This window comes from Equus przewalskii, chromosome 8 (genome assembly GCF_037783145.1).
Source record: "Equus przewalskii isolate Varuska chromosome 8, EquPr2, whole genome shotgun sequence".
Lineage (NCBI taxonomy): Eukaryota > Metazoa > Chordata > Mammalia > Perissodactyla > Equidae > Equus > Equus przewalskii.
In genome coordinates this window covers 14,808,188-14,835,489 of record NC_091838.1, presented here as the reverse complement: position 1 = coordinate 14,835,489, position 27,302 = coordinate 14,808,188, and the positions used below count along the sequence as shown (strand labels likewise).

General features: G+C 38.4%; 1 protein-coding gene across 31 annotated transcripts in view; it reads right to left on the bottom strand.

The window, feature by feature from the left end:
• The window catches only part of EYA1 (EYA transcriptional coactivator and phosphatase 1), a 321,626-nt gene that overhangs the window by 32,428 nt on the left and 261,896 nt on the right, over positions 1-27,302 (bottom strand). For all 31 annotated transcript variants that reach the window (XM_070630426.1, XM_070630435.1, XM_070630432.1 and 28 more), the window contains one exon: positions 14,741-14,830. In XM_070630426.1, coding sequence (XP_070486527.1) covers positions 14,741-14,830 — 90 coding nt within the window. The remainder of the gene's footprint in view (positions 1-14,740; positions 14,831-27,302) is intronic.

Here is a 27,302-nt window from a genome sequence, read left to right as displayed (position 1 = left end):
GACAGATGGATGACATTCACTTACCTTCTTAGGCTATATTTTCCTTAACTTATGTCTTTTTTCTTTTTTTTTGAGGAAGATTAGCCCTGAGTGAACATCCGCTGCTAATCTTCCTCTTTTTGCTGAGGAAGATTGGCCCTGAGCTAAGATCTGTGCCTATCTTCTTCTACTTTATATGTGGGACGCCTGCCACAGCATGGCTTGATAAGCAGTGTGTAGGTCCGTGCCCAGGATTCGAACCTGCGAACCCCAGGTTGCCGAAGTGGAGCGTGCAAACAACCACTACTCCACCGGGCTGGCCCCCTCTTAACTGATATTTTTAATCACTCAGATCTCTGAGTCTTGTTCATTATATACCCTCTTCTTAGAACACTCTTCTCTAAAGCTCCCCTCAGACAGCTCTGTTGATTCCTGTTAATCCTTTGTGGCAGTTTTGATGTTGCCCTCATCTTTCTGAGTACGTCTGCTTACTCTGGGCGCACGTGATTTTAAGCTCCTTGAGAACATGAATATCTTCATCTTGTTTACTCTTATCTCTAACAGTTTTACAAAATTCATTTGTTTCTTACTTCGACTTAAATATAAAGTTTTAAATTTTCTCATGGATTTCAGCACAGCCCTTGTCAATTTCCTTAAGGCCTTAGCCAATTACCAGGCGCGATCTTGACCACTTGAATAAGTGATTGTAAACAGAATGAAGTATTGATTTTTGCCATTTAGAATGTAAATAATTTTCCTCATAGTTTAAGGAAAGTAAATGTTATAATTACTACTTTACAAAGAGAAAATATTCTATCACCACAGCTCTGCGTGTTCTTATTACATAGATGCTAAACACTCCCTTTCAACTCTTAATTTTCCAACCTACTTATTTTTTGCTGGGTAGAAACACCTTGTCTCCAAGTCCACTAGGATTGCACCAATACGTGTTTACAACAAACAATTCCCACCAAAGGATGACATCTTGGTCACCAGAGGTCCCTTTAACTTTCTGCCAAAATGCCAACACCAGAAGATAATGCTTAGTCAACTATTTTCAAGGAGGCAAACAAATTTACAAAATAACGTTGATCAAACAGCATCTTCTCCCCCTGCCCTGGCCCTCCACCTGCCTTAGGAAGGAGCAGCACACAATTAGCAGCAAGAAGAATCCAGGATTTAGAAAGCATTTCCTTAGAACTGTTAGCATACTGAGCTGGACTGAGCCCAGATAGAGGCCCTATTGTAACTGCCCTGAAACGGGAGAAGTCTCCAGGGACTGCAACTTAAACACATTTTGGGGAAGCTGAAGTTTCAGGCCTTCTCTTGCACTAGTCAATTAAAAAAAAAAAAAAAGAATTCCTTTCTTACTAAGCAAACTTCCTATGAAGGTAACTGAGTAAAATCTGGCTTTACAAAGTAGTGACTCTCTCCCAGATTGAAGATTAGCGAGCACCTGTCAACATGAAGAATCTAAACGAAAAGTCTGTCCTGTGTGACACCAACAAGTCAATTTCACAGGATTTTGAAATAAACTGACAGCCAGCCAGCGAACTATGTGTAAGCCAAAGTGGCATTTCTATTCGACAGGAAAGGACGGCACTCCTGTTTGTGGAGGCCTGCCATGTGGGAGGTCCCGTGCCCGGGTTTCCAGTCTCTGTTATCTCTAACTGCACAGCACCCAGGGCCATCTCGGAAGCTTGCTAGGGTTGACTGTGTGAAGGGCACACAGTATTGAAAGCAAGCACTGAACTCAGGTCTCTCTACCTCTGAGGTGTTCAGTCTTTCTTCAGACCACACCGCCTCCCAGCTGCCTCCGCCACAGAACAGAGAGACCATGGCAAAACGAGGAAGACAGTTTCATGGGTCAATTACCAGTTTGCTAGAACGACCACTTTTGCTTTACATGAGTCATTTAATTTTCTGAATCAGGAATCTTTACATTTCGATTCCGTATTTCCAAGCGACAATTTCACAAAGAGACCCCTGCTCTGAGAGAACTTTTCTTTTTCATTCAATACATTCTTTTCGGGAAATCGTAACCAATTTGATGGGTGAGGACTCTCAGCTTGAGGCTCGTTCCTGAGCCTCAGACCCACACACACGACTGCTTGCTGGAGTCCACCTGTTTGTCCAACACACACTTCAAATCCAACATCTCAAAACCGAATTTAGCATCTTCCTTCCAAAGCCAGCTGATTTTCCTTTTTTTTTTTCATCTCTACCTTACTGCTCGAGCCAGAAACTGAGATTCTCGCTTCCCTACCCCTTATGTTGAATACAATCCCCAATCCTTCCAGACTACTTTCTTAATTGCTTTCACATCTGCTCTGTGCTCTGTTCCTACAAACAAACCCTGGTGATTGCTCACCTAGCTTACTGACACCTCTGACTTCACAATTCAATTCATTTCTATGGTAACGCTAAACATCCTTTAATGATTACCCCTGGCATTCAATAGGAAATCCAACTTCCTCAGCAGAGGGTACAAAGCCTTTCGTGATCTCGTTCTTGTCTCCCTTTCTACTCTCTTATCTCACAACTCTGCATGGGTTCTGCACTTGCTACCTACTCAAACTCTGTTCCTCAGGCCATGCTCACACACCAAAGATGGCTACCTTGGGAAGGCATTTCTGTAACACTTGGAGCCTTGCCGCCTCTCCCTCACTCTGGGTTAGCCACCCTGATTTGGGGCTTTACTAATGTCCCTATGTATCTGCATCATTTTGGATATCATATTGTAATGTAATTGTTCTTTTACTTTTCTGACTCCACCTGGCATCTGGCCTCCTTGTGGGCAGTGAATATATTTCATCTCCTCTCCTCCACGCCTAGCCTAGTGTCCAGAAAGGAGCAAGCATGAGTAAATTTATAGCACAGAAGCTCTTTTTCTCTAATGTAGGGGCTGCTAAAATAATATTTCTGTCTATTCAACAATAGAATTTATAAATGCGTCTGTCTGTCCCCCGTCCGACTGTCTGCCTGCCTATGTACTTATCTATCTACCTATCTATCTCCCAACTTTTTCAAAACAGATTTTAGGTTGCTGGAGTGACTACTGTTTGTAAGACATAATGAGAAACAAACAAAACTTTCAAAGAATACATTAGAGAAAACACCCTTATTGGGTAATGCTGTCACATCAATGTTTGTCACATCAGCGTGTGACAGCACCAAGATGCCACAACTTCATTTATATTGCTGAAGAGGAATAGTCAAGAGAGGCCTCGTGCAATGATATTTGTGACAGGAAACCCTTGTTTCAACCTTAGCTTTACCATTACCTAATCAAGCGGCTTTGGGCAAAAATCACTTCATTTCAACTTCCCACATGTGTAAACTGGAAAGGGTAAGTTTGAGTTTACAGTATTGACGGAAAGTCAACTCCATGCTTTTGTACTGACATGAGAGCAGTTTCCCTAAAGCCTGCTGTCTTCCTGCCTCCCACTTCACCAAGGGAGGACAGCAGCCTGAGCCAGTCAGTGCAAGGGGCCTTCTGCCATGGGATGCATCCAGGGAGGGGATGCTGTGCACACACGTCAAGGCTCAGCTCCACACTGCAGACACCAGCAAGTTCCACGAGCCATGCTTCAAAACACGATGCCGGAATTGGACAAGGAAAGGAAAACATCACAAGCAAAGAAACACGTGTCTTTTTGACATCAAGCCAGCATCCTCATTTTCTACGAAGGGATAGCACTGTGTGATGGAAGCCAGACACAGTAGCTATTTAACTGCCAACAGTAAACCCGCCCTCATGGCACTGGGGTTGGGAGGATGAAGTGAATGAGGAAAGCAAGAGAAGCACTCTGTGATGTGCCTTGAGCCAGCTGCGTTTGCAAACTAAACCCTCGCAGACTTTTTTGTTGTTTCTGGTGTGATTTCTGTTGGAATCTCCATGGGAATTTTGGCAGCAAACCACTTATTGTCTCATGCCCTTCATTCCCTAACTCCTCCCTAAGTCACCCCTCTTCTCCCTCCACAGCCCTGATGTGCAGTGTTTTGCATCAGAAGAGGCTCCACCAACAGTAACAGAAGCTGATCCTTTGTTAGTGCTTTCTGTGTGCCAGCACTAGTCCTACGTGCTTAGATATTAATGTATTTAATCCTCACTCTGACCCTATGAGGCGGGTACTGCCATCACCCAATTTTACAAAGAGGAAAACGAGGCACAGAGCGGTCCCCCATGAAGGAATGAATGAATTCATGAGTTCAACCTCTGGTACTTCTAGAACTGTAGCATAACAAACCACAGAAATCTAGGACTTTGAGTCAAAGTGGAATGGTTGAGTCATGACTATATTCAATTGCTTTCTAATTATAAGAAATATTAACCACAGAAAACAAAAATACGAAGAAAACTTAGTTTAGTTAGTGGTAGTGTTATCCCCTTACCCAGAGATAAACCTTTTTTTATTATAGAAATTATTTACTTTTTGTAATATTTTGAATGTAGAAAACTTTTTATTTTCTTTTTGATGCGTATACCTTTTTTTTCAACCTTAAACCGGAACCACACTGTGTATCAGTTTACATCCTACCTCTTCCACGTGTAGTGTGCTTTGGCATTAGGGATTTCGAAAGTATGACTTAAAAAAAGGGTAATAGCAAAATTCAACGTCTTGGACAATTTCATTTGTTTTTAAGATTGCGATTCATCATTTCCTTTTAAAACGTCAATGACTGCAAAGTCTAAAAGCAGTAGTGCTCACTGTAGACTATTAATTTGAAAAATCTGGCAAAAAACTAAAGAAACATATGAGAGCCTTCTATGCACCAAATCCGGTGTTAGGAGCTTAGAATTCAAGTGGACAAGTCATAGTCCCCACACTCAAGGGACTGCCTAGTTGGGGACAGAGAGAGGCAGACAGAAAATCGTAACATGATACAGTGAGTGGTGAGTATTTTCACAGTGAGAACGGCCTCCTCTCACCACTACCGAACCCCAGCTGCCCACCCGCATCTGTGCCTGTCGATTCTGCCTTCCTTCTTCCTTCTTATCCAGGCCAACCCTGGAACTGGGTGCTGGATCCCATCTTCTCTTGCCACCCAAAGGACTTCCCTCCTGCGGTTGTTCCCTCTCTTTGCTGCACAATATATCTTTTCTACTGAATCATTCCCACTGACATCCAAACATGCCTAAAATCTTCCATTTAAACTAAGCGACTCTCCCTGATCCTGGGATCCGTTCCACACACTAGCCATCTCTTTGGATTTTGTCACCATGGAAACTCTCAGCCCTTCCCGTCTTCACTTTGTCAACCCGCATCCTCTCCTCAGCCCATTCCAGTTGAGCTTATGACTTCCCGCTTCACTGAAATGGTGCTTATCAGAATCATTAACAACCAACATTCATGCCAAATCCAAGAGTCACTTCTCTATCCTCATCTTTTGACACATTTGTGTCAGCAGTTGACACACTAGTTAGTGCACTATTCCCTTGTTCTTGAAACACTATTCACTAGGCTTCCGGGACACTTTTCACTTTCCCACCCACTTCACTGTCTCTTCCTCACCTCTTCTCTCTTGAAGGCTCTTCTTTGTTGGTCCTATTCTCCTTGTCAGAGTCTCTAATGCTCAATCGCCGCAATCTGCACTCTTCCCCAGTGTGGTGCTTGATATCAGTCTCATGCCTTTATGACTCCCAAAATGCTATCTTCAAATTTACCTCTCTCCTCCGAGGTCCAAACTGATACGTACATAATCTCCTGACTTGGATGTTGAATATGTATTTCCAACTTACTGTGCTCAATGCAGAACACTTGAGTACAACTCCTCCCCCTGCCTCACCACCCCAAACCGACTCCTCCTCATCTCAGATAATGTGACCGCCCATCCAGTAGCTCAGGTCAAACCCTAGTGGCCATCCTTGATTTTGCTTTCCTTCTTCTCCCACATCTGATCCATTAGCAAATCCTGCCAGTGCTGCCACCCAATTTTACGGTAAATCCTGCAATTTCTCACCATTCCAGAATGGTACTGCCTCAGCCCAAAGCTCCCTGGCTGGCTGCAGCAGTCTCCTAATTGGTCTCACTCTTGTCCCACTCCTCCTATGATAACCCAACTGATCTTTTTAAGTGTGAGTACTAGTCTCTCATGTCCACGCTTAAAACCCTCCAATGGCTTCCCACTGCAATTAGAAAAAAAATCCAACTTCTTTACCACAGTCTACCTTCATGATCTGGACCCTCTCACTCTCCCCCCATTTACTCTGTTTTAGCCACACTGATCTTCTTGTTTATTTCTTGAAGGAGCAACACACATTCCCACCTCAGGGCCTTTGTACTTGTCATTCCCCTTCCGGAATGCTTTCCTGCCACTGCAGCTGCTTCCCTCCCAACTTCCTGGTTTCTTCACAAACATCCTCTCCTTAAAGACAACTATTCCTGAACACCTTAGCTAAAGATGCCCCATTCCAATCCATCCCTTATTCAAGTACTCTGATTTTCTTCATAGCATTTATCTCTATCTGAAATTATTTTATTTACATAGTGTTTACTTCCTACTTCCCCTCCAGAGTGCTAACTCCATGAGGAGAATAACCTTGACTCAATCATCTCTGTATCCTCAGCATCTAGAACTGTGCCTGGCACTTAATAGTGACTCAATAAATACTTATTGACTATTGAATGAAGGACAGAAGCAAGAAGTTATAAAGAGATTACAAAATTCTATGAGCATCTCAATTTTGGAGCATCACAAAAAATCAGCATTTATAACCCCATCATCCAGACTGTCAACTTTTAATATATTTACCTCCAGTTATTTTTTAATATGTCATAGTTGCTAAAATCAGGATCACATAGTATGACTTGTTTTGTAAATTGTTTATTTTAAACTTGAAGTTATATCATGATAGCTTTAAGAAATATATTTCTCTCTAGTTTTTTTAATACTCTGTAATTTTTTAAAAAACCAATCAACTTTATTTTTTAGAGAAGTATTTGGTTCATAGCAAAACTGGGCACAAAGTACAGAGATTTCCCATATACCTCCTGCCCCTCCACATACATAACCCCTACTATGGACCCCTCACTGCAGACTGGACATTTGTTCCAATCAATGAACCCACATTGACAGATCATCAACACCCAAAGTCTTTAGTTTACATTAGGGTTCACTCTTGGTGGTGTACATTCTATGGGTTTTGACAAATGTATAATGACGTGTACCCACCATTGTAGTATCACACAGAATAGTTTCACTGCCCTAAAAATCCTCTGTGCTCTGTCTATTCATCTCGCCCTAACCCCTGGCAACCAACTGATCTTTTTACCGTCTCCATAGTTTTGCCTTTTCCAGAGTGTCATACAGTTGGAATCATTCAGTACATAGCCTTTTCAAAAATTACACCATAAATGTTAACATTAAGGCTATACTGTATTGTACAGCCTATTTTTTAAACTTGAAATGAACCATGAATATTTTCCCTATATTTAATAGATAGTTTTAAAACAATTTTCACTGAGGATGTACTGTAGTTTAGTTCATTATTAATCTCTTTTTGGATATTTAAAATATTTTTATATTTTAGTAGTAAAAAAACACCATTGTGGGAGATATAGTGTGGGGTTGAGTGGACTTCTAGAAAGCATCAAACCTGAGTTAGAATCTGCCACTCAGTAGCTGTGTGACCTTAGCCAAGTTGTGTTTTAACCACCCTAAGCTTCACTTGGCTCCTCCATAAAAGGGAGATAATAATGGTGCTTCTATCATAGAAATACCAGAGTATTAAGTGGAATAAGGCACATAAGGCACTTAAGACAAATGTTCAAGGAATGCTTCTTACTGTTGTATCAATTATCTGTCTAAAACTCTCTTTTCTTAGAATAGAAGCTAAAAGTGAAATTACTGAGTAAAAGGATTAGCACATTAAGGTTCTAAATACATATTATCAAATTGCTTTTCTAAAGATTTGTACCAATTTATATCCTTATCAGCAATGCACACGAGTGTTCATCTTACTGAATTGAAGACCATATTACTGATTTTAAATCTGTGCCAATTTGATGGGCAAGAGGCTAAACATTTATTCTTTGACATTTTTGATTACTAGATGTGAAATCTAACATTTTTTGCTTCTTTCTGTAGGTTGACGATTTGAATATTTTTCTCTTGTGAATTGTCTGTTCATGTCCTTTGCTCATTTCTTCTACTGAGCTATTTTTTTATGTTTTTATTAATGAGTTGTAATAATATTTATTCTTTATTTTATTGGTTAAGATAGTTTTATCTTTTAATATTATCTATGACTTTCAAAAATAGTATTTGTTTTCTTCCCTAATTAATCACAAAAGAAATAAGAATATTTTACAGAAAATTTGGAATATACAGAAAAGTACAATTAAAAAAATAGTAAAATGCTACATCCCAGACAGAATTAATGTTAAAATTAGAGAGTATATCTCCCATATATTTTTTGTTCCTCCTTTTATTTATTATTTAACATATATTTACCAGGTGCCTTCTATGAGTGAGGCTCTGTGCTAGAGAAACAGCAGTGAATATATTATACATAGAACATATAATTCTTTAACAGAATTGAGAGCAAACTATACGTGTGTGTGTATACTCCTCAAAATACTACTTTTTAAAAGTTAACTTTTTATTGAAAAAAAGTATATATTACAGCTCAATGAAGTTTTACAAATGGAACATACTCATGTAACCAGCACCCAGGTCAAGAAACAAAACATGACCAGAATTCCATAATTTAGAAACATTTATCATAAATATTTGCCTTTATCTCTGATTAGTAAAAATTGCTAGACAGATAATTAGTGCAAATGGTATCAACCATTTTTAGGCTCTTGATGCTTACTGCCAAAGGCTGCCCAAAAATTTACTTCGCATAAGCAATGTGAGAGCTCCTATATTTTCTCTTTGCATTTTATTCTTTTAGATTTTAACTCTTTAATTTACGTATTTCAGCACATAAATTGAATAATCCATTCCTTCACTGTTAATTCGTTTGGTGGTTTCATTTAGCACACACAACATTTTTCTTCAAGATGGGTCTGTGTCTGAGCTATCTCTTGTCCCCATAGTTAGTCCTATGTCAATGCTAGGCCAACATAAATCTTCATACTATGTTAGAATTATAAAACATTTAACATTTGGATGAGCTGGAAGTTCACTATTACCACTTTTTGTAAAAAATTTCTAGGTTTTTTTTGCCTATTTCAAATGGTCCGTAGAACAATTTGTCATATCACAAAAAAGAAAAGGAAAGGAAGAAATTTCATTTATTCAAATCCTCACTTATATCTCTCAGTAAGATGTCATAGTTTTATTCATACATTTCTTACAAATACTTCTTACATAGGTTACTCCTTATCTTCCCTTTTTTGATTTTTTGTTTATTTTGTCTTGTAGTTACAGCTGCTATTTTAAAATTATAATTTAATTAAATTTTCTACATGTTATGGCCTCTAATATAGGAAGGCTACTGAGTTTTAAATTTAATTCTATAATCTTTCACTTTTCTGAAGCCTATTGTAAATTCTAAGACTATTCCAGTAGATCTCTTCAGTTTTGTATTATGTCAAATCTTCTGCAAAAAACAATAATTTTAATCTTTCATTTTATTAATTACAGCTTATGTCTTAGTGCACTGCCCCAAATTCCTAGAACAATCCTGACTAATAGTGCTGACAGAGGGCATTCTTATTTTCTCTCCATTTGTAGTGACATTTTGCCTCTTATTTTACTGCTAAGTACAATGTTGGTGCTGGTATAGGGTAACTCTCTCTTATGTTAAACAGCTATATACTTTGACTCCCAACTTTCTGATGAACATCGGAATTAAGCCTTTGAATGTATTTTTATATTTGCATTTTCTACTTCAGATAAAATAAAGATGGCAGAGTCTTGTGAAAAATGATGAAGAAATAGGAAGAACACTTAAAATTATTCATTAGCGATAATAATGGATAAAATATGGGCATTGCTTCTTTTCAGCCATCATTTACCATATAGTTAAATTCAATATACATTTATTATGTCTAATAATCATTTATTGCTTGAAAAACTTATTTCGCCCCCTAAACGGAGGGTTTTGATGTTACTTTTGTTAACTGAGGAAACAGACACGGCCAAGAAACCTACCTTAAAACCGAGGAAGGCAATGTCAATTCTACTGTCTTCTGGGGGAAGGAAACAGAAATTGCTACTCTATTCTAACGTAACAGATAAGAACAAATGTTCGTTTAATGGTCCACGTGTATAAGGCAATATTCTGGGTGTTATGAAGGATGTTACTAGGATTTAAAAATATATGATCCTTTATGTTTGCTAAATTTATCAGAGAAAATAAGTATACAAAGGCTTACGTACAGAGCTGAGAAAGACAAGTGGCACACATGTGTGTGTATAAATGGGCACGTTCATGTTTGGAGGGTAATTACTGATATGCCCATACTCTTTCTTCTAGCTATTCTTGGCTTGTGGAAGGCACAGAAAGCAGAAAATAGCTCAAAGTCTTCTTGAAGTGTCACAGTCACAAGCACCCATGAGAACCCTTCCTCTGGCAGCAGAAAACCAGAGCTTCCAGCATCCACACAAAAGCCGGACGCTGGGCATCAGGGTTTCTTCTTATTTATTTATAGAGAATAAGGAACTTTCTAGGTCAATTACACTTATTCAACTCAGAACATCAACTTCTGAATTAGTTTAAAATGTTTACGCCTTTGGAAGCATAAGCCTTCGGTCACTATGGAACACTCCACTTGAAACCGAAGCTACTCAGCATTGGCATGATTGATATTTTGAAGAAAGTTTTTCTTTTCCTGGCTAAACATCAATTTATAAACAAGATATATTATCATAATCAACAGATAACCTAAGTTTTAGAGTAACAAAATATTATTGCAAATTTAAAGACTGAACTCAACCAACGGGCAAACTAATTTGCTTTGTAAGAAAAATCCTTACAGCTCACGTCCTTTAAGTTACCGCATTACTTAGAAGCTGTTCACAGCTCCTTTCCTGGGCCTTTGACTCATCAAACTCAGGCTCTACAGAGACCAGAACATCCTGTCCCAGGCCTTTTCTTCACGGAAAAGGTGAAAACAAGGAGCTATAAGGGCAGGTGCTTAAAAACCCGACCTGGGATAGGAGTCTACATATGAAAAGCCCAAGAAAGGGTCGGAGTATGCATGTGGTAAATCCTGACATCAAAGAATCCTGTGGCCTGTCCCAACTAACCAACTCACTGGGAGAGTGAAGGACAGAGTCCTGACGCAGCTTCAAACTTAACCAGGTAGATGTGGTGTGTGCAACACCTTCACGCATCTGTGTCTCACAGAAGACAAGAGGAGGGTTCCCACTCCTTTCCACCCCGATCCCTGTGCAGGGCGGGGGGTGCGGGGGCGGCGTGTGGCCTGAGAGCAGAAACTCTTGCAGGCCACTAGAAAGCCAGAAATGCTATTACTTAACACCGGACAGAAAGAGGAAATTCAACATAAGCTTCTGCCTTATTTTTATTTAGACTTACATCCATCTTGAGGGAATGTTTTCCTCTAACTGGAAAAATCCATCAGGAGAAGTGACCAATGGCAAGTCATCCTGAAACATTACCGTGTACTGAAGGCCTTTCCTCACTGTTTGCAGATTACCTTTCAATAAAAATCCAACAGAAAGAACTCTTTCTCCATTCAGTTGGAAAGAGTCATACTTTAGGAGCTGAAAACACCTCCAGTTCCATACTATCATTCATAAAAAATGCCTTCCATGTAAGCATCGACGTATTGCATGTGGAAACCTTTCAGTAAAATGATATGCAGGACGTTAATCAGACGTGGAAATAGGAAAGCCATAAGTATACCACACAACTAAAGTCTAAATCCTTCTCTGGTGGGGGAGAATATGATTTCCTTTGATAATTATGTCTCCCTGTCAATCACGTTCCTTAACATGTCAAACATTTTTAATGGTACAAAAAACCCACAATTTCTCCTTATTTTTTTTCCTTCAGTGTCAACAGAATGAATTTAAATTGTGATTATTTTATTAAAACTTGTCACTAAGCGAGATGACAAATAAGACATTTAAAACTAAAAATTGTTAACTTTTTTATTTCTTAAAGTTCCGTTAAGATATTTCTAAATTACTTTAAAATCATATCCTAATTTTCCTAAATCAAATCCTAACAAACATTTTAAGCCTACATTTTGCTAACACAGGAATGGTTACTGGAAGCCCCTGACACAGTGTATTTCATTCTTCAGAATCTCCTATAAGCCAAAGCTATGAACTAACCAAATCATACAGAAGGGTAGCTGTTAAAAGTTAAAGGGTAGCTGCAAAAAGTTAAGATTTTAAAAGAAAATGAGGCCAAATGTCGACAATTAGAGTTCAGACATCACACTTCAAGCTAACCAATAGACTGTTAATCTCCTTGAAATTACTTGTACCATACATCTTAAAAAGCTAAAAACATGTAATTTAAATTTATTAAAATATTTATGGCCCCCACCACAGCACACTGCTAATTGGAGTGTGAAATCAGGCATTACCACATCATTTCTGCCTGATGAGATAATTTTGGTTTTCTTAGGAGTATTACGCCAGTCCATTTATTTTTGCCAGGAAATAATTTTACTTTTTTAATTTGAAAGAAACCTATTTGTAACAACCCAGGTTTGTGGAATTTCAAAAATAGAAAATCAAATACTGAAATAAGTATAAGAACCAACTTATTTTTAGAATATTGTACACATCTAAAGTGAGGAAACAATTTCCAAAGACAGAGGCTAAAGGAATCTTTCACTTATACTTTTGCTGATACCTTTATATTATTCTCATGTAAAATAACTTAAATCAACTTGCGTAAGCTTACAAGCTTAAATAATTTTTCTGCTATTGACTTTTATATTTGATTGAACTAAACCTTCATTCTCTTTTTTACTGTAGTTCTAAGAGTCCTCACGCCAAGAACAGAATTAGATATTTCAGCAACTGTGTAGATCTCTAGTTATTCTCTTTTGTTCTTCTTAAGCTTGGGCTTATGGAAAAACTACATGGCTTACATCCCTAAATGAGAATGTTTAATATATTTGAGTACCATTTCAGACACTCTCTATACACAGTTTGGTGCGAATAATGTCAGTAAACAATGTCTGTATTACATTAAAACTAAGTTTGGAAGTTTTTCAGTCACTATTACACCAAGTTATTACTTTGTGTAACTTTTCCCCACATAGTTTTGGCAGCGTATAGACAAGCTTTGGCATTTTTCAGGAGGTAGAGTTTAAAAACAATAACAAATTACCACTAATTTCTTCTCGATGGATGCTATTAACACCTATTAACATCAATAAGAGTAACAAGGTTGTACCCAAGACAAAAATATCAGCCTAGTCCATATCATTAGAAACAAATGGAAACTTAGGGAAGGAATTTTAGTGCACTAGTAAAATATGGAATTTTTTGTGCTGTTCTCTTATGAAGTAAATCACAACCACAAATCAGAAACAGCTTTTGAAAATAAGTATGATTATCAAGCTTTTCTAAAGGCAATTCTGAACTTGTCACTCACTTGGAATACTTCTACCTTAAAAAATAGTAATGCCTTACATGGAACTTCCTTAAGGAAAAGAAACACTTTAAAAAGCAAAAAAGTCTTGTATTTTACTCTAAGTGTAAAAATAAATATTCACTAAGGAATGGAAAAAAAATGAAACACATTTAAATAATTTTATTGCACTGGAAGTTGCCAATTCGTCTGTGAGTAGTTTCATTGCAGATGAAAAGAAATCAAAATACATGACAGATGTTGAACAAACCGCATTTAAGTTCTGTCACACACTGGCATTTTTCAAATGATTTTGGCTCATCTATTAAATAAGGTGCATTTTGCTTGATTTTGAAAAGGGAAACATCAGGAAATATTTAAAGGCCAATTGCTGCCAATTAACTTTGATCAGTAAAAGTTCTACCTGAATCTTTCAGATTCTTCTCCTGTCTGAAATAACATACATTTATAAAATCTAGCAAAACAACAACTTGACGATTAATGCCTGTTGGCAGCCCTTCCACAAGCTTGCTTAACAGCAGGATTTAAATAAACAACTGTCTCTATTAAGAATGGGGTGAAATGTAGTTACAGTCATGTTTTCCTATAACGGAGATATGGAAAACAATATTCTTTACTCTGAAGAATGCTGCTAACTGAGATTATCATGTTTGTCATTGCTCATAAGACATTTAACTAGCCATCTTACAAAAGTTTCCCCCCAAATTATAATGGACAAATAAAATCATTAGCAGTTTGACATAAGAAATCCTGGCAACCCAAAGAGCAGAGGCCTAATTAAAATGTCATCCAACACTTGGGCCAGCCAGAAGGAAAAGTATGCAACCCAACCCGACTCTCATCCAACGAGAAGACTCTGACACGGACGGACAGCACATACAAGGATCAGGAATTCTGTTGGATTCTAAAAGTAATCCAGCTCAACCGTGATTACATAACTAACAAATGTGTAACTTCTGATAATTAACATAGTTTAATGTTTCAGACTCTTGACATCAAATCTTAATCCTTATCAATGGTCGTGTGGAATCTAACTCTGAAACACAACAGCTCAAGTAAAGCAAAACAGAAATACTTCGAAGGCAAAACCCATTACCATATCATCAATAATAACTTTATCTCATTATTCCAATTATATATTCAAAAAACACCCCATTGTTATTTCAAGACCCATCACCTATTTTCAGACACGCAACATGAAATGTGTATAAAATAAGGAAAACTTACTTCTAAGTCATTAAAAAATAGATGTGTGTCTGCCAAGTTGAAAATCATTTCCTCCATTCGCAGTCCAAGGGAAACTGAAGTAGGTGGATCCTAAAAGAAGAATTTTACAGGTCAAGAACATATATACTTCAGGTTCCATGAAATATAGTGTCACATCATATTTGACAGCATCAGAAAAGGTCGAAAGTGACCCACTGAGTGGCTTGGGCTCCAGCTGCTTTTGGTGTATATGATTTATTCTGTGTGCAAACTTCAGTGGCTTATTTTATTTGAAAAGTGCCCTAAATGTTGTTGGTACTTTGCATAATGAAGAAATAACTTGCTGCTTAAAATATTACAAAATAAAAAGTAAATTCTAGGGTCACTTAGATATATAAAGTAGAAGGAATTCAGCTTTACACGTCAGTTTTAGGAGCAAGAAATTCAGTGAATCAAGAAGATATTGTTTATGTTATACTACATGCCATGAACAGTGTCTACATGCATTACCACAAATATCAGAAAATAGATACAACATAGATTAATTTCAAAAGGGTAGTAAATACTAATTTTACTCCAGATGATAACCATTATTATTTTTTTATTCATTCAGACTGCTTGCCAATTTTGAGTATACTCAAAGTAGGAAGTGAGGTCCACTCTGACCATCTGGCACCATGCCCAGCTAGGAGAGCTGACCTTGACATTCACGTGACACAATTCAGTCATTGAACAGCCAGTACCATACACAGAGGGCAGGACCAGCATTGTGAGGTATACAGTGACTTCTACCCAACGCCGCAAGCCTTGGACACTAGCGATGAGTAGTGTGTCTATTCCACACAACCCATATCTTGATGACATTTACTGGCACTGAGACAAACCCAGGGGATATGGAGATATTTGCAGTTGTTATGGTGCTACTGCATTTGTAATGTATCAAATCCAGGAAGTGACGTGGTTTGTGGGGAAGACCTTACATAACTAGTGAGGAAGAAAAAAATTTCTGTAGAGAAAGTATACAAGGAGGTAATGTGTTTTTGAAGGTTTTATTGTCATTCTAATAACAATACCAACTCTTACATGTATGGCATTTCAAATTTTTCCAAAAAGAACAATAATTTCTGATACACTATTTTATTATCACAGCAAACCTTTGAGTAAGTATTGAATCCACCTGCACCATCATTTAACCAGGGAAATTGTAACTAGAGAAATTATGCTTTCACATAGGCCGCCCATCTGGCTGGGGCGTACTTGGCACATCACCAGTCTTTGAGTCTTCTATCACAGTGGAAGACATAAAACCCAGAGAAAATAAGATTCCTACTATCTAATACTGTCCAACATGAACCTTGTATGTTTTCTGCATTGTCTTCGGAACACACAGTATCTTCATTGCAGGGCTCAAGAGTTGCCTGTGTCTTACTCCCTACTCTCCATGTATCTAAAGTCCGTTACGCCCTGGAACATCTACTTCAAGTCCCATTTCCTCATGGGCTTCGGGAAGTAGCAGCAAGAAGAGCCCTAGACCTGGAGGCCAGGCCCTAGCCTTACTCTTGCACATTGGTGTCCTTACCTCGTTCAGACTCAGTCTGCTCATCTAATAAATCAGACGGCTAGATGGCAAACATGACGTTCTCACACAGAACAATAAAAAAAATTCTCATCTCAATTTGGCACAATCATACCACAGAGAAAGGGGAGGGCATGGGATGGAGGCATGAAGGTGGAAACGCCCCACGTGTATGCCACTGGCCAATCAACTGGGGCCAGGGAGGCGGAGTCAACATTACTCCCACCACTAGCCCCACCCACCCCCTCTCAGCACCAGCACCGCTGGTGATCTACGTTTCGGGAGTTTCAGAGAAGGACCAGAGGAGGGTTTGGGAAAATACGGCAGACGGTACTGCTGGCCTCAATTCCTCTCCTACTAGGTCTTCTCTGCCAAGGAACTGACAGGGGAAAGGAGGCAGAGAATACAATATTGCCAAAAGTCGGTGGTCAGACTGGCAAAAGGGCAAAGCAAATACTCCAGGATTTGTAAGAGGGCAGAGGGGAAATAACGACGCAGGCGCTGGAAGAGTGTCCAGGAACTGCTCTGGGAGGCACAAATGAAAACACCTCCCTCAAACCTCCTCTGTAATGATTTGTCTCCTTAGTATTCTTATATTGTCCCTGTTTCATATTACCTAAAATCTATGAAACTTTGCAGGTTGTAGAATAATTAAAAACCGTTTACAAATAAGTAAAGAAAAACTCTCATTTAATCTTGGTTTTATAGGAAATTGCTCACTCGCAAGGATTCTAAATATCAGCAAGCACTGGAAAAAGCAAACGCTCAAATACACCCGAGAGCAGAATTAACCAGAAAGGGAAGTTCAAACAGCTGTTTCTAAAACAAAACACCTGACTGAGGTGTTTACTCCCTCTAGTTCAGGCCAATAAAAATAGCCCGACTCGTCTCATAACCATGTCAATGAATCTTTTTATGTGGCAACGTGGAAGAGGCTTGCCACATTTATTTAATTGCCCATTCTGAATTTATGTGCCATGGTATTGTTACTTTTGAAAAAAGTATTATTTCTCCCTGATATGGTTGATTATTTATACGACCATCAAAAGAATTACTCCATTGTTTGTTAATATATAGCATACTTTAACTTTTCTTCATAAATTACAGTAATGACTCGCTAGTCGGAATACTAATAAATTTTAAAGGCTTGTTCAATCTTGTGGTCAAATACGACACAGATGTTGGCCTTATTTACCTTCTAATGTTTTTCTCTTTTGTTATTAGCTGTCATTCCTTAACAGTTTTTATACCTGCCTCTCTAAGGTATTGTTATGAAACATTTACTACAGCAAAGACCAGATTGACAGTTGACCGGAAAGAGAGAATTTTAGACTAGGAAGGGGCTCTCGTTAAAAGCAGTGTTTCTCAAATATTTTTTAACGACAATTCACAGTAAAAATACATTTTACATCATGATCTAGTAATCTCTCTCTCACACACACACACACACATGCACGCACAGCTGAAATGTAAGTTTGGCAAAACAAGATTTTCCTCACTCTGTGGAGTCTACTCTGATATTTTCCATTTCATAGTCCACAAATGCGTCTTGTTCGACTGTTTGAAAAGCTGAGCTCTGGAGGACCTCTCCTTTTGCATTTAGAGACAGGAAAACTGAGTTGCAGCGGTGTGCTGATTTGCTTGTGGTCACAGAGCTGGCAGGTTGCGAAGCCACCTCATGGCAGGTGTTTTTCCTCAGAGGAAACCAGCAGAAGAGCAGAGAGATGCCCGTGTTCCCCGATTTGCTTACACATTCTAGCAAATGGAATTCTTCTCATATCGAGGTTAGATTTTATTTTCCTATTATAATAACCTTTTAATATCTTTCAAACTCTTCAAACATGTCTGATACAAGTCAAATGTGACGAAAGCTAACATCACGATGTAACTGGTTGTAGCTGGATGGCTTACTTTGGCAAATTTAGTGGAAGAAAGAAAAACACATTTTTAAGACCCAAACTGAGACATTAAAATCATCATGTCTTTGGCTTAATCTTACTTTTCTTGTGCTTTGCAATAACAAATTCCAGAGCTGCAGTTATGAAATGGTTGCTTTTAAAACCATTTTTTGTTATATCACTTTTGAAAAATTGTTTAGAACTTTGCCTCTACTTCAAGAAACATCTCGTTTTAAGTAAACCTCATTGCCAAATGTCTCCATTCTTTTCCAAACCTGACTCCTCTGTGGCACTTGCCACTGCTATCTAATGTTTTCCTGACATTTCTCCTTCCCTGATGTCTATAACATTATCAGTCTTTCCTGGGCATCTTCCTCGAATCTGATTAGCCCTCACCTAACCCTGAAATGATGATGGTCCCTAGGACTGTTTTCATCCATTCCTCACTCTGTTCACACTGCCTTACAGACCCCAATAGGCTCACGGCTTTAACCACCACCCCACCTCTCCTCTATTAAATCTTAGATCTCAACTGTAGGCCCACATATCAATTATGTGTTAGTCATTTCTACTTGGATGTCCCGTACAGCACCTGAAATTCAGTGTGCTACAAACTGGATTCATCATATTTCCTCTGGAAACCTACCATATCCTTTGTTTAGGAGAATGGGTTGCACCTTAGCAACCCAAAACCTTGGCATTCTTCTAAACAGCCTCTCTTTACCACCACATCAAGTCAATCATCATATCCTGCCACTTGGACCCAGAATTCACGACTTCTTTATATTCAACACCACTTTTTTTCTCCCCAGCCATGTGTCTCCTTTGTGGCCATCTGCAATAGTCTCCTTCACTGGGTTCTATGCCAGGGTCTCACTATGCCCATTCCATCCTCCCATCTCTTTTACGAAACATCCAAACACTTCAACAAGCATGAAAGGCCCATAAATGTCTGACTCTTGCTTACTTCCCCAATGTGTGAACTATTTATAGTTCTTCAAACTACTTCTGTTTTTTTTTTTTATCATCAAATCTTTTCTTCAAAAGATACCTAAGCAGAGACCAAATATAAAAGTAAACTGGCTCTGGTGGAAGTTCTCACCCAAGACCTGTAAGAAATCGAGGGCAAAAGATCAGTCTCCCCCAGTTACTCACATTAACATATTGAGGGTGCTGATCAAGCCAGCATGCTCACGTCCTGCACCCCTGCACAGCCCTTCTCCTCACTGCCCCTTCCTTGGTTCAGTCTCCTCCTTGATTCTTCCCAGCCAGGCTCATCGTCCGCTGGGTACCACAGCTGTCTGCCCTCTTGTCTAAGGAGGGCAGAGCCATACCCCTATATCCTTCTCTCTCCATCCTTGGGACCGAGCACAACGCCTGGCGCAAAGACTTTCCCAAAGTTTGGTGGAGGAATAAATGAATGAAAGCAATAAACAGAGAGTACTTCAAATAATTCCAATGAAGAACAAAATAATAAATATTAAATTTGATCTTCGGTCAGTTGTGAGTGTTGGTTCAAAAAAATCCTAGATACCTAGATTAGGGAGAAAAATGGACATTTGAATCCCCAAATCATTCTATCTAGATAATACTATATTAAACATGTTCATTAGTAAGGCCTGATGAATTTGTACCTGATTAAAGCACAGCCCATTCTTAGAATAGCTGCTTACAAAGGGTTACTTATCTATTTAATGAGCTGGATAAGACTAACATAAGATCGGCATGCAATTATTTAGGCTTTTAAACTCAGCAGGGGTATGCATTACAATATTCTGCATAATATGTTCTTATGTGCTCTGCAATTGAGTTCCCTAGTAAAAACGCAATAGTACAGTGAACAGGCTCAAAAAGAGACAATACAATCAAACGCGTTATCATTTTTCTAGTTTAATGCAGAAGCAGTGTAAATTCACTACAGCTCTCGTGCCTGGGAATTCTGCTAGGGGAGAACCTTCTCAAGCTGTTCCTTCCCCACACAAAACAAAACAGCATCCAACAACACAGACAGACACACACACACACACACAGAGGAATGAAATTAACCCTGCTCCTAAATTATTTTGATAAGGTATTAAATTGCAAATGTCTGCTTAAAGTCATGAAAGTAAACTCCTTGGAACTTGTTGCAAGGCTAGGCAACCCATGGCTGTTTCGTGTGAGTCAAAGACGAATTCTATCTACTGGACAGAAAGCAACATTATGTAGAAAAATTAAATAACAATGAAATCTGCTGAGTGCAGACCAAAGCCTAAAACAACTGCTTTGCTTTCATCCTCTAGCAAGTGATCTTTAATTATCCCATTGCCTCAAGATCTTTTTTCTCCTGTTTCTAGAACACAGAACTGTCGACAGAGATGAAAGTTGTCATCCTATACTCAAATCACCAGTATCATCTCCAGCCCAGTGTCATTCTTTTACTGTTTCTTGATTTTTTTCAGCCTGATCACTGCTATTACACTCTGTCTTCATGTGATAATGTTTAGAAAAGAAAAAAAGAAATTCTAGATGAAAAAAGTACATAGAAATCCTGAAATGCCATTAAATTCAGCCTCTAGAGAAATTTATGCCTGTCAGTCATGAATTCACATGTTGGAAATCTACACTCTGGTTTGAAGTAAATAAGAGAAAAGGGAGTCTATAAATGCATGTGGGTATTAGAACATTGCAAGACCAGGTTATGGGCCCTCGTTGCCCTATTCTGTTTCACAGATGAGCTAGAGCTTTTGAAAAACTTTAAGCCTTATTAAAAATGCACTTTTTAGTAAGCACAGTCTATAACAATTCAGATTTTACCAAGACTTGATTTTACCAAGATTCAACCACCAGATGAAGACACTGTCGCTCCTGCAGGGCTGTGCCATTTGCTTCTCCACTTGAGTCTAGGAATTCTTCCAGGAAGGCAAGTCATGAAACTGCCTTGTGATCTGAGCTTATGACAAAGCCACCCAGCTCATCTCATGACTGAACTAGGTTTAACACTGGTCCCCACACAGGGCATGAGCAGGGGTGCCCTTCTGCTACGTGTCACAGAAGTTAGAGTTTCTTCTAAAATAACTGTGTTCATAACCTGCAGGCAAAGAACTTTTGCATACAGGGTAGGAGAACACTGGAAGGACCCACTCTCATCATGGTCACACCACAGGCTTTGCAGGCATAGAGTCCAGACTGGAATTCTAACTTTGCCATTTACTAGCAAGTTCAGTTACTTAACCTTTGGGCCTCAGGTCCCTCAACAGTAAAACAGGACTAAAACAGATTTGTTTTAGAGATTAAATTTGGTAATATATTTAAAGTTCTGAACATAGTGCTCGGCAAGGATTAAGTTGCTGCTGCTGTTGCTACCGCGCCTGGTGGTGGTGGTGGTGTTATTTCTCCGTTTACTGTACTACAATAATAGCCGCTGGTCAATCCAAACACGGGACTCCACGTCTAACCTACACAAAAATACATTTACGTTCTGCACTTAAATTGGATGTCAAGTTCATGCTATTTCAAGGTAAGGGCAACCCTAAATTCCTCATGCCAATATTTTTGAGGTGACTATGTTTTTAAGAACCTGGGCATTAGGAAAGCTGATTTATGGGGAAGCTAAGCTGGGAACATGCGGTGTGACCACCCCCAGGAGGGGCCGTCATTGGTTCTCCCCAAAGATGCCAACCAAGCTTCTTATCACTAAGAGGGATGATCCAACTCCAAGAAACTGGCATAAGTGTCCCATCCTCTGAAGATCTAGGAACTGCGGAGGAGACAGTGTCTTTCAGAGAGGATTCGGGCACTGTACCAATTTGGTTGAGACCTTGAAGTGTTCTTTAAAAAAATCAATCGCTTGCACAGCCAAGCAGTGTGATCTCCTTGGGTTAGTTACATATACCTGTTAGCTTATACCCTTCAATCACTAAAAGGCCAGACTCTGTGAACAGGCACTTAAAGCACAGCCCAAATCCATTGCTTACAGTCAATCAGACTTGGGAGAACAGGTCTTGGCAAAATCTTGACCCTACCCAAGATTATCAACAAATGGCTGGTAGTGACACATGGCAATAAACAGTAATTATTGTGGTATATTCCAAATTCAGTAACTTCCATGTATAGTCCCTGAAAATTTTCAGTGCTTACAAAATGATGCTGTACTCTAGCATTTCAGGAATAAGGAAATATTTTGGACAGATCTTGTTCATGGTAGGATCAAAGGATACATCTGTGGGAGCACTGTGAGAATATCAACATAATATAAAATTATCAGCTACCATAATAAGAAATAAAAATAGAATCTTCTAGTATCAGTTTTTCCACAGATAGCAGCTCTGAGTCATCTGACCGACTACTGACTGAGTGGGGGGCGGGGGGAGGTATTCCATTTCTCAGTTCTCTGATGTGGGCAAACATTCTTTCTGTAATGTAAATAGTTAATTACTTCCAAGTCAAGATTACATTCTACATAAACCTCTCATGTATTATGCTTATGCTGAAATTTACAAGGAAGCTACCTGCAGAGAAAATGCCTAAGGCTAGACTCACACCTCAAGGTGGATAGTTGAATCGGCACACCTACAGATTAATCACATGAGTTGACTGAATTAGAACAATGGCGGGTAAATGGAAATTCACTACGTGGTTGAAAAGATAGTAAAAGAATGTGGCACCTGCCAGGCTACTCAGCATGAGCCACTGAGTATACCTAGCTGTCCACTAGCGATGACCAGGAAGCCTTAATCAAGGATGTGCAGTAATACTGTAGAGCCATTCAGAGAAGAGATATTTGAGAAAAACTCAAAATTCAGAAAGTGGTTTAGGTTCATCACAAAACCTTGTCTCATCAAAAACAGCTATGGGCTAGTTATTTGCAACAAGAACTGTCAATCCTTTTATTTCTGACAGTGGATCCTCGTATTCTTGGTTCTGCTGACTTAGTAAACTTATGGTTTAAACCTCCTAATCCTAAATTCTTGAGTCGTCTCCTTCCTAACCAACTATCTGTGAGCCAAGAAGAAAGGATATACAGGATGAGAAAGAACACCTATAATGGATTGTTGAAAGACAGTGTCCAACAGAACACCAAGTTAAAAATGACAGCAACCAGACAATACGCATCTCTTACTAAGAAGGATATACCCCACCTATGAAGTCTTGACTGGAAAAAAAAAAAATCAATTTTTTGAATCTAATTAAGCTTCTGGATCTGCCTACTAATTTGTAGGAAATACAGGGGACACAGGAATATGTGACAAAGGAACACAATGGAGTACAATCAAGAAAACCCTGACTCTCAGGAACTCTTTAGGATAGATGGTCTGGTTACTTCAAAAGAAATATGTAAGGTTAAACAAAAAAAAAGATTGAGTGAGAATCTACAAATTAAAAAACACCTAAGAGACATAAAATAAACTGTAAAAATAAGTTAAAAAAACATTGGAGAAAAACACTTTACAAACTAGGAACCGAAAATAGAAGGAAGCTGTCTTAACACAAATGCCATATATGAAAAGCCCACAGGTAATCATACTCAATGGTGAAAGTGTGAACACTTTTCCTCTAAGATCAGGAACAAGACAAGGATGACCTCTTTCACAATCTCTATTTAACACAGTACTGGAAGTCCTAGCCAGAGCAATTAAGTAAGAAAGAAAAATAAATAAAAGGCATCCAAATAGAAAAGGAAGATGTGAAATTATCTCTGTTCACAGATGACATGACCTCATATGTAGAAATCTCTATAAAGATTCTACAAAAAAAATTGTTAGAATAAATGAAATCAGCACAGTTACAAGATACAAAATCAACACATAAAAATAAGTGTGTTTCTAAACATTAACAATGAACAATCCAGAAAGGACGTTAAGGAAACAATTCCATTTACAATTGTATTGAAAGGAACAAAATACTTAGGAATGAACGTAACCAAAGAAGTAAAAGACTTGTACAACGAAAACTGCAAAATGTTGCTGAAAGAAATCAAAGAAAACACAAATAAATGGAAAGATTCCATGTTCATGGATGGAAGACTGAACATTAGGATGTCAACACTACCCAAAGTAACTTACAGATTTAATGCAATCTCTATCAAATTCTCAATGGCATTTTTTGCAGAAATAGAAAAAAATCCATCTTAAAATTCATACGGAATCTCAAGGGACCCTGAATAGCCAAAAACAATTTGAAAAAGAAGAACAAAGCTGGAGGTCTCATACTTCCTGATTTCAAAACTTATTACAAAGCCACAGTAATCAAAACAGTGTGGTACTGGCATAAAGACAGACATATAGACCAGTGGAATACAGCAGAGAGCCCAGAAATAAACTCACACATACGCAGTCAAATGATTTTCAATGAGGGTGCCAAGACCATTCAACGGGGAAATGATAGTCTTTTCAACAAATGGTGCCGGGAGAATTGGATATCCACATGCAAAAGAATAAAGTTGGATCCTTACCTTACACTACATACAAAAACTAACTCAAAATGTATCAAAGACCTAAATGTAAGAACGAAATTATAAAACTCTTAGGGGAACAGCTTCATGACACTGGATTTGGCAATGACTTGGATATGACACCAAAAGCACAGGCAACAAAAGAAAAAATAGATAAAGTAGACTGCATCTAAAAACTTCTGTGCGTCAAAAGACCCAATTAACAGAGTGAAAAGACAACCTATGGAACGGGAGAAGATATTTACAATTCATATATCTGAGAAGAGGTTAATATGCAGGATATATAAAAACTCCTACAACTCAACAACAACAAAACAATCTGATTAAACAATGGGCAAAGGACTTGAATAAATATTTCTCCAAAGAAGACACCCAAATGGTCAACGAGCACATGAAAAGATGCTTGACATTACAAATCATTAGGGAAATATAAATCAAAATCATGAGATACCACCTCACACACATTCAAATGGCTACTATCAAAAAAAAAAAAAAAAAAAACCCAAACAAACCAACCCCAGAAAACAACATGTATTGGTGAGGATATGAGAAACTGGAACACTTGAGCACTGTTGGTGGGAACATAAAATGGTGCAGCTGCCATGGCAAACAGTATGGCACTCCCTCAAAAAAATCAGGCATAGAATTACTAGGAGATCCAGCAATTCTACTTGTGGGTATATACCCCAAATAATTGAAAGCAGGGTCTCAAAGAGATATTTGTACACCCATATTCAGAGCAGCATTATTCACAACAGCTAAAAGGTAGAAGCAACCCAAGTGTCCATTGACAGATGAATAAACAAAATGTGGTATACACATACAGTGGAATATTATTCAGCCTTAAAAAGGAAGGGAAATCTGACACGTGCTACAACATGAATGAACCCTGAGGACATTATGCTAAGTGAAATAAGCCAGGCACAAAAAGACAAATACTGCATGATGTTACTCACATGAAGTATTTAGAGTAGTCAAAATTATAGCGATAGAAAGTAGAATGGTAGTTGCCAGCTGCTGTGGGGAGGAGAAAATAGGAAGTTGTTTAAGGGGTACAGACGTCCAGTTTTGCAAGATAAAAAGAGCTGTGGATACTGGTTGTTCGACAATGTGAATGTATTTAATACTCTTGAACTGTACATTTAAAAATTGCTAAGAAGGTAGAGTTTATGAGTATTTTACCACAATTAAAAATAAACATTAGGGGCCAGCCTGGTGGTGTAGTGGTTAAGTTCGCATGCTCCACTTTGGTGGCTTGGGGTTTGCAGGTTTGGATCCTGGGCATAGACCCAGCACCGCTTGTCAAGCCATGCTGTGGCAGCATCCCACATACAAAATAGAGGAAGACTGGTACAGATGTTAGCTCAGCAACCATCTTCCTCAAGCAAAAAGAGGAAGATTGGCAACAGACATTAGCTCAGGGCCAATCTTCCTCACATACACACACCAAAAAAACATTAAAAAGAATTGGAGAAATATAACTGTTGATTAGACATTTAATAATATTAAGAAACTATTATTAATTTTGCTAGACGGCTAAGGTACTGAGTACCATCTACTCTTTCTATTCTAAAAAATTCTTTTAATGGAGTCTTAAACACATACTGAAACATATACAAATGACATAATATGATATCTGGGATTTCCTTTGAAAAATAATCCTAGGACAGAGGAGGGCAGGCATGTGGTAAGGATACAGACAGAACAAGTTGGCTGGGACTTGATAATTGTTAAAGCTGGGAGAGGCCACATTGGGTTTCATTATACTATTCCATCTACTTTTGTATATGTTTGGAAGTTTCTATAATAAAATTTTTAAAAAATCTATTAAAGATATTCATTCAGACAAAATTGGTTGTCTTTTGGTGGTGAAAGTGTGGATTAAAAAATATTTATTTTGAAAATTTAAAGCACACCCAAACTATACTTTTAAAATGTCCCCAAGATTGTAAAAGTCAAAATTGCAAAAGCTTTGCAAAGTTCCTCAGCATATCACCTTTTATTTATCACCTAGACTTAAGTGAGATTTAGAACATAGACAAGAATGTATGTCAGACACTGCTTTGTCTGTATTAACTCGACTAATTTTTATCATATGGGATGTTCTTTTCCAGAAAACCAGAGGAACTCCTACATTGATAATTGAAGCCACAGGACTTACATCACACACATATAAGAGTAGCAGTGTCGCATTGCAATGCTGATCAGCTGCAAAGGAGAATTCCCAGTGTAATTTAAGAATATCAGAAACCCTAGAAGCATCTCATTTAGGGCCTCTGGCATTTATTTTTTTGGTTGGTCAGCTTCTGTGGATCCTGATTTCTTTTTCTGATCCACAAGGCTAGTGTTGCCATCTGACATCCTATCATCGGCTATTTCTTACTAGCTAAATGAGTGCAGCTACTAGAGAAAGCTTGTCATGAATAATACAGGGAGACGTGTTTCCTTTTAATATCGTTATTCCTTTGGCGATTCTGTGGTTTCACCCTTTGTGGATTTAGAGTGGTGTTAGCTCAGAACAGTTTTGCCCTAATGAAGGATGGCTGGTGAAGATTCATTCATCCCCAATTAACAGCCTCTTTTATTAATTTATAAGTTCCCTGAAGGCAGAAAGTATGGCCAGGTACCTACTACACAACTATGTATGTATTCAACACATTATGGAAGACTGACTTT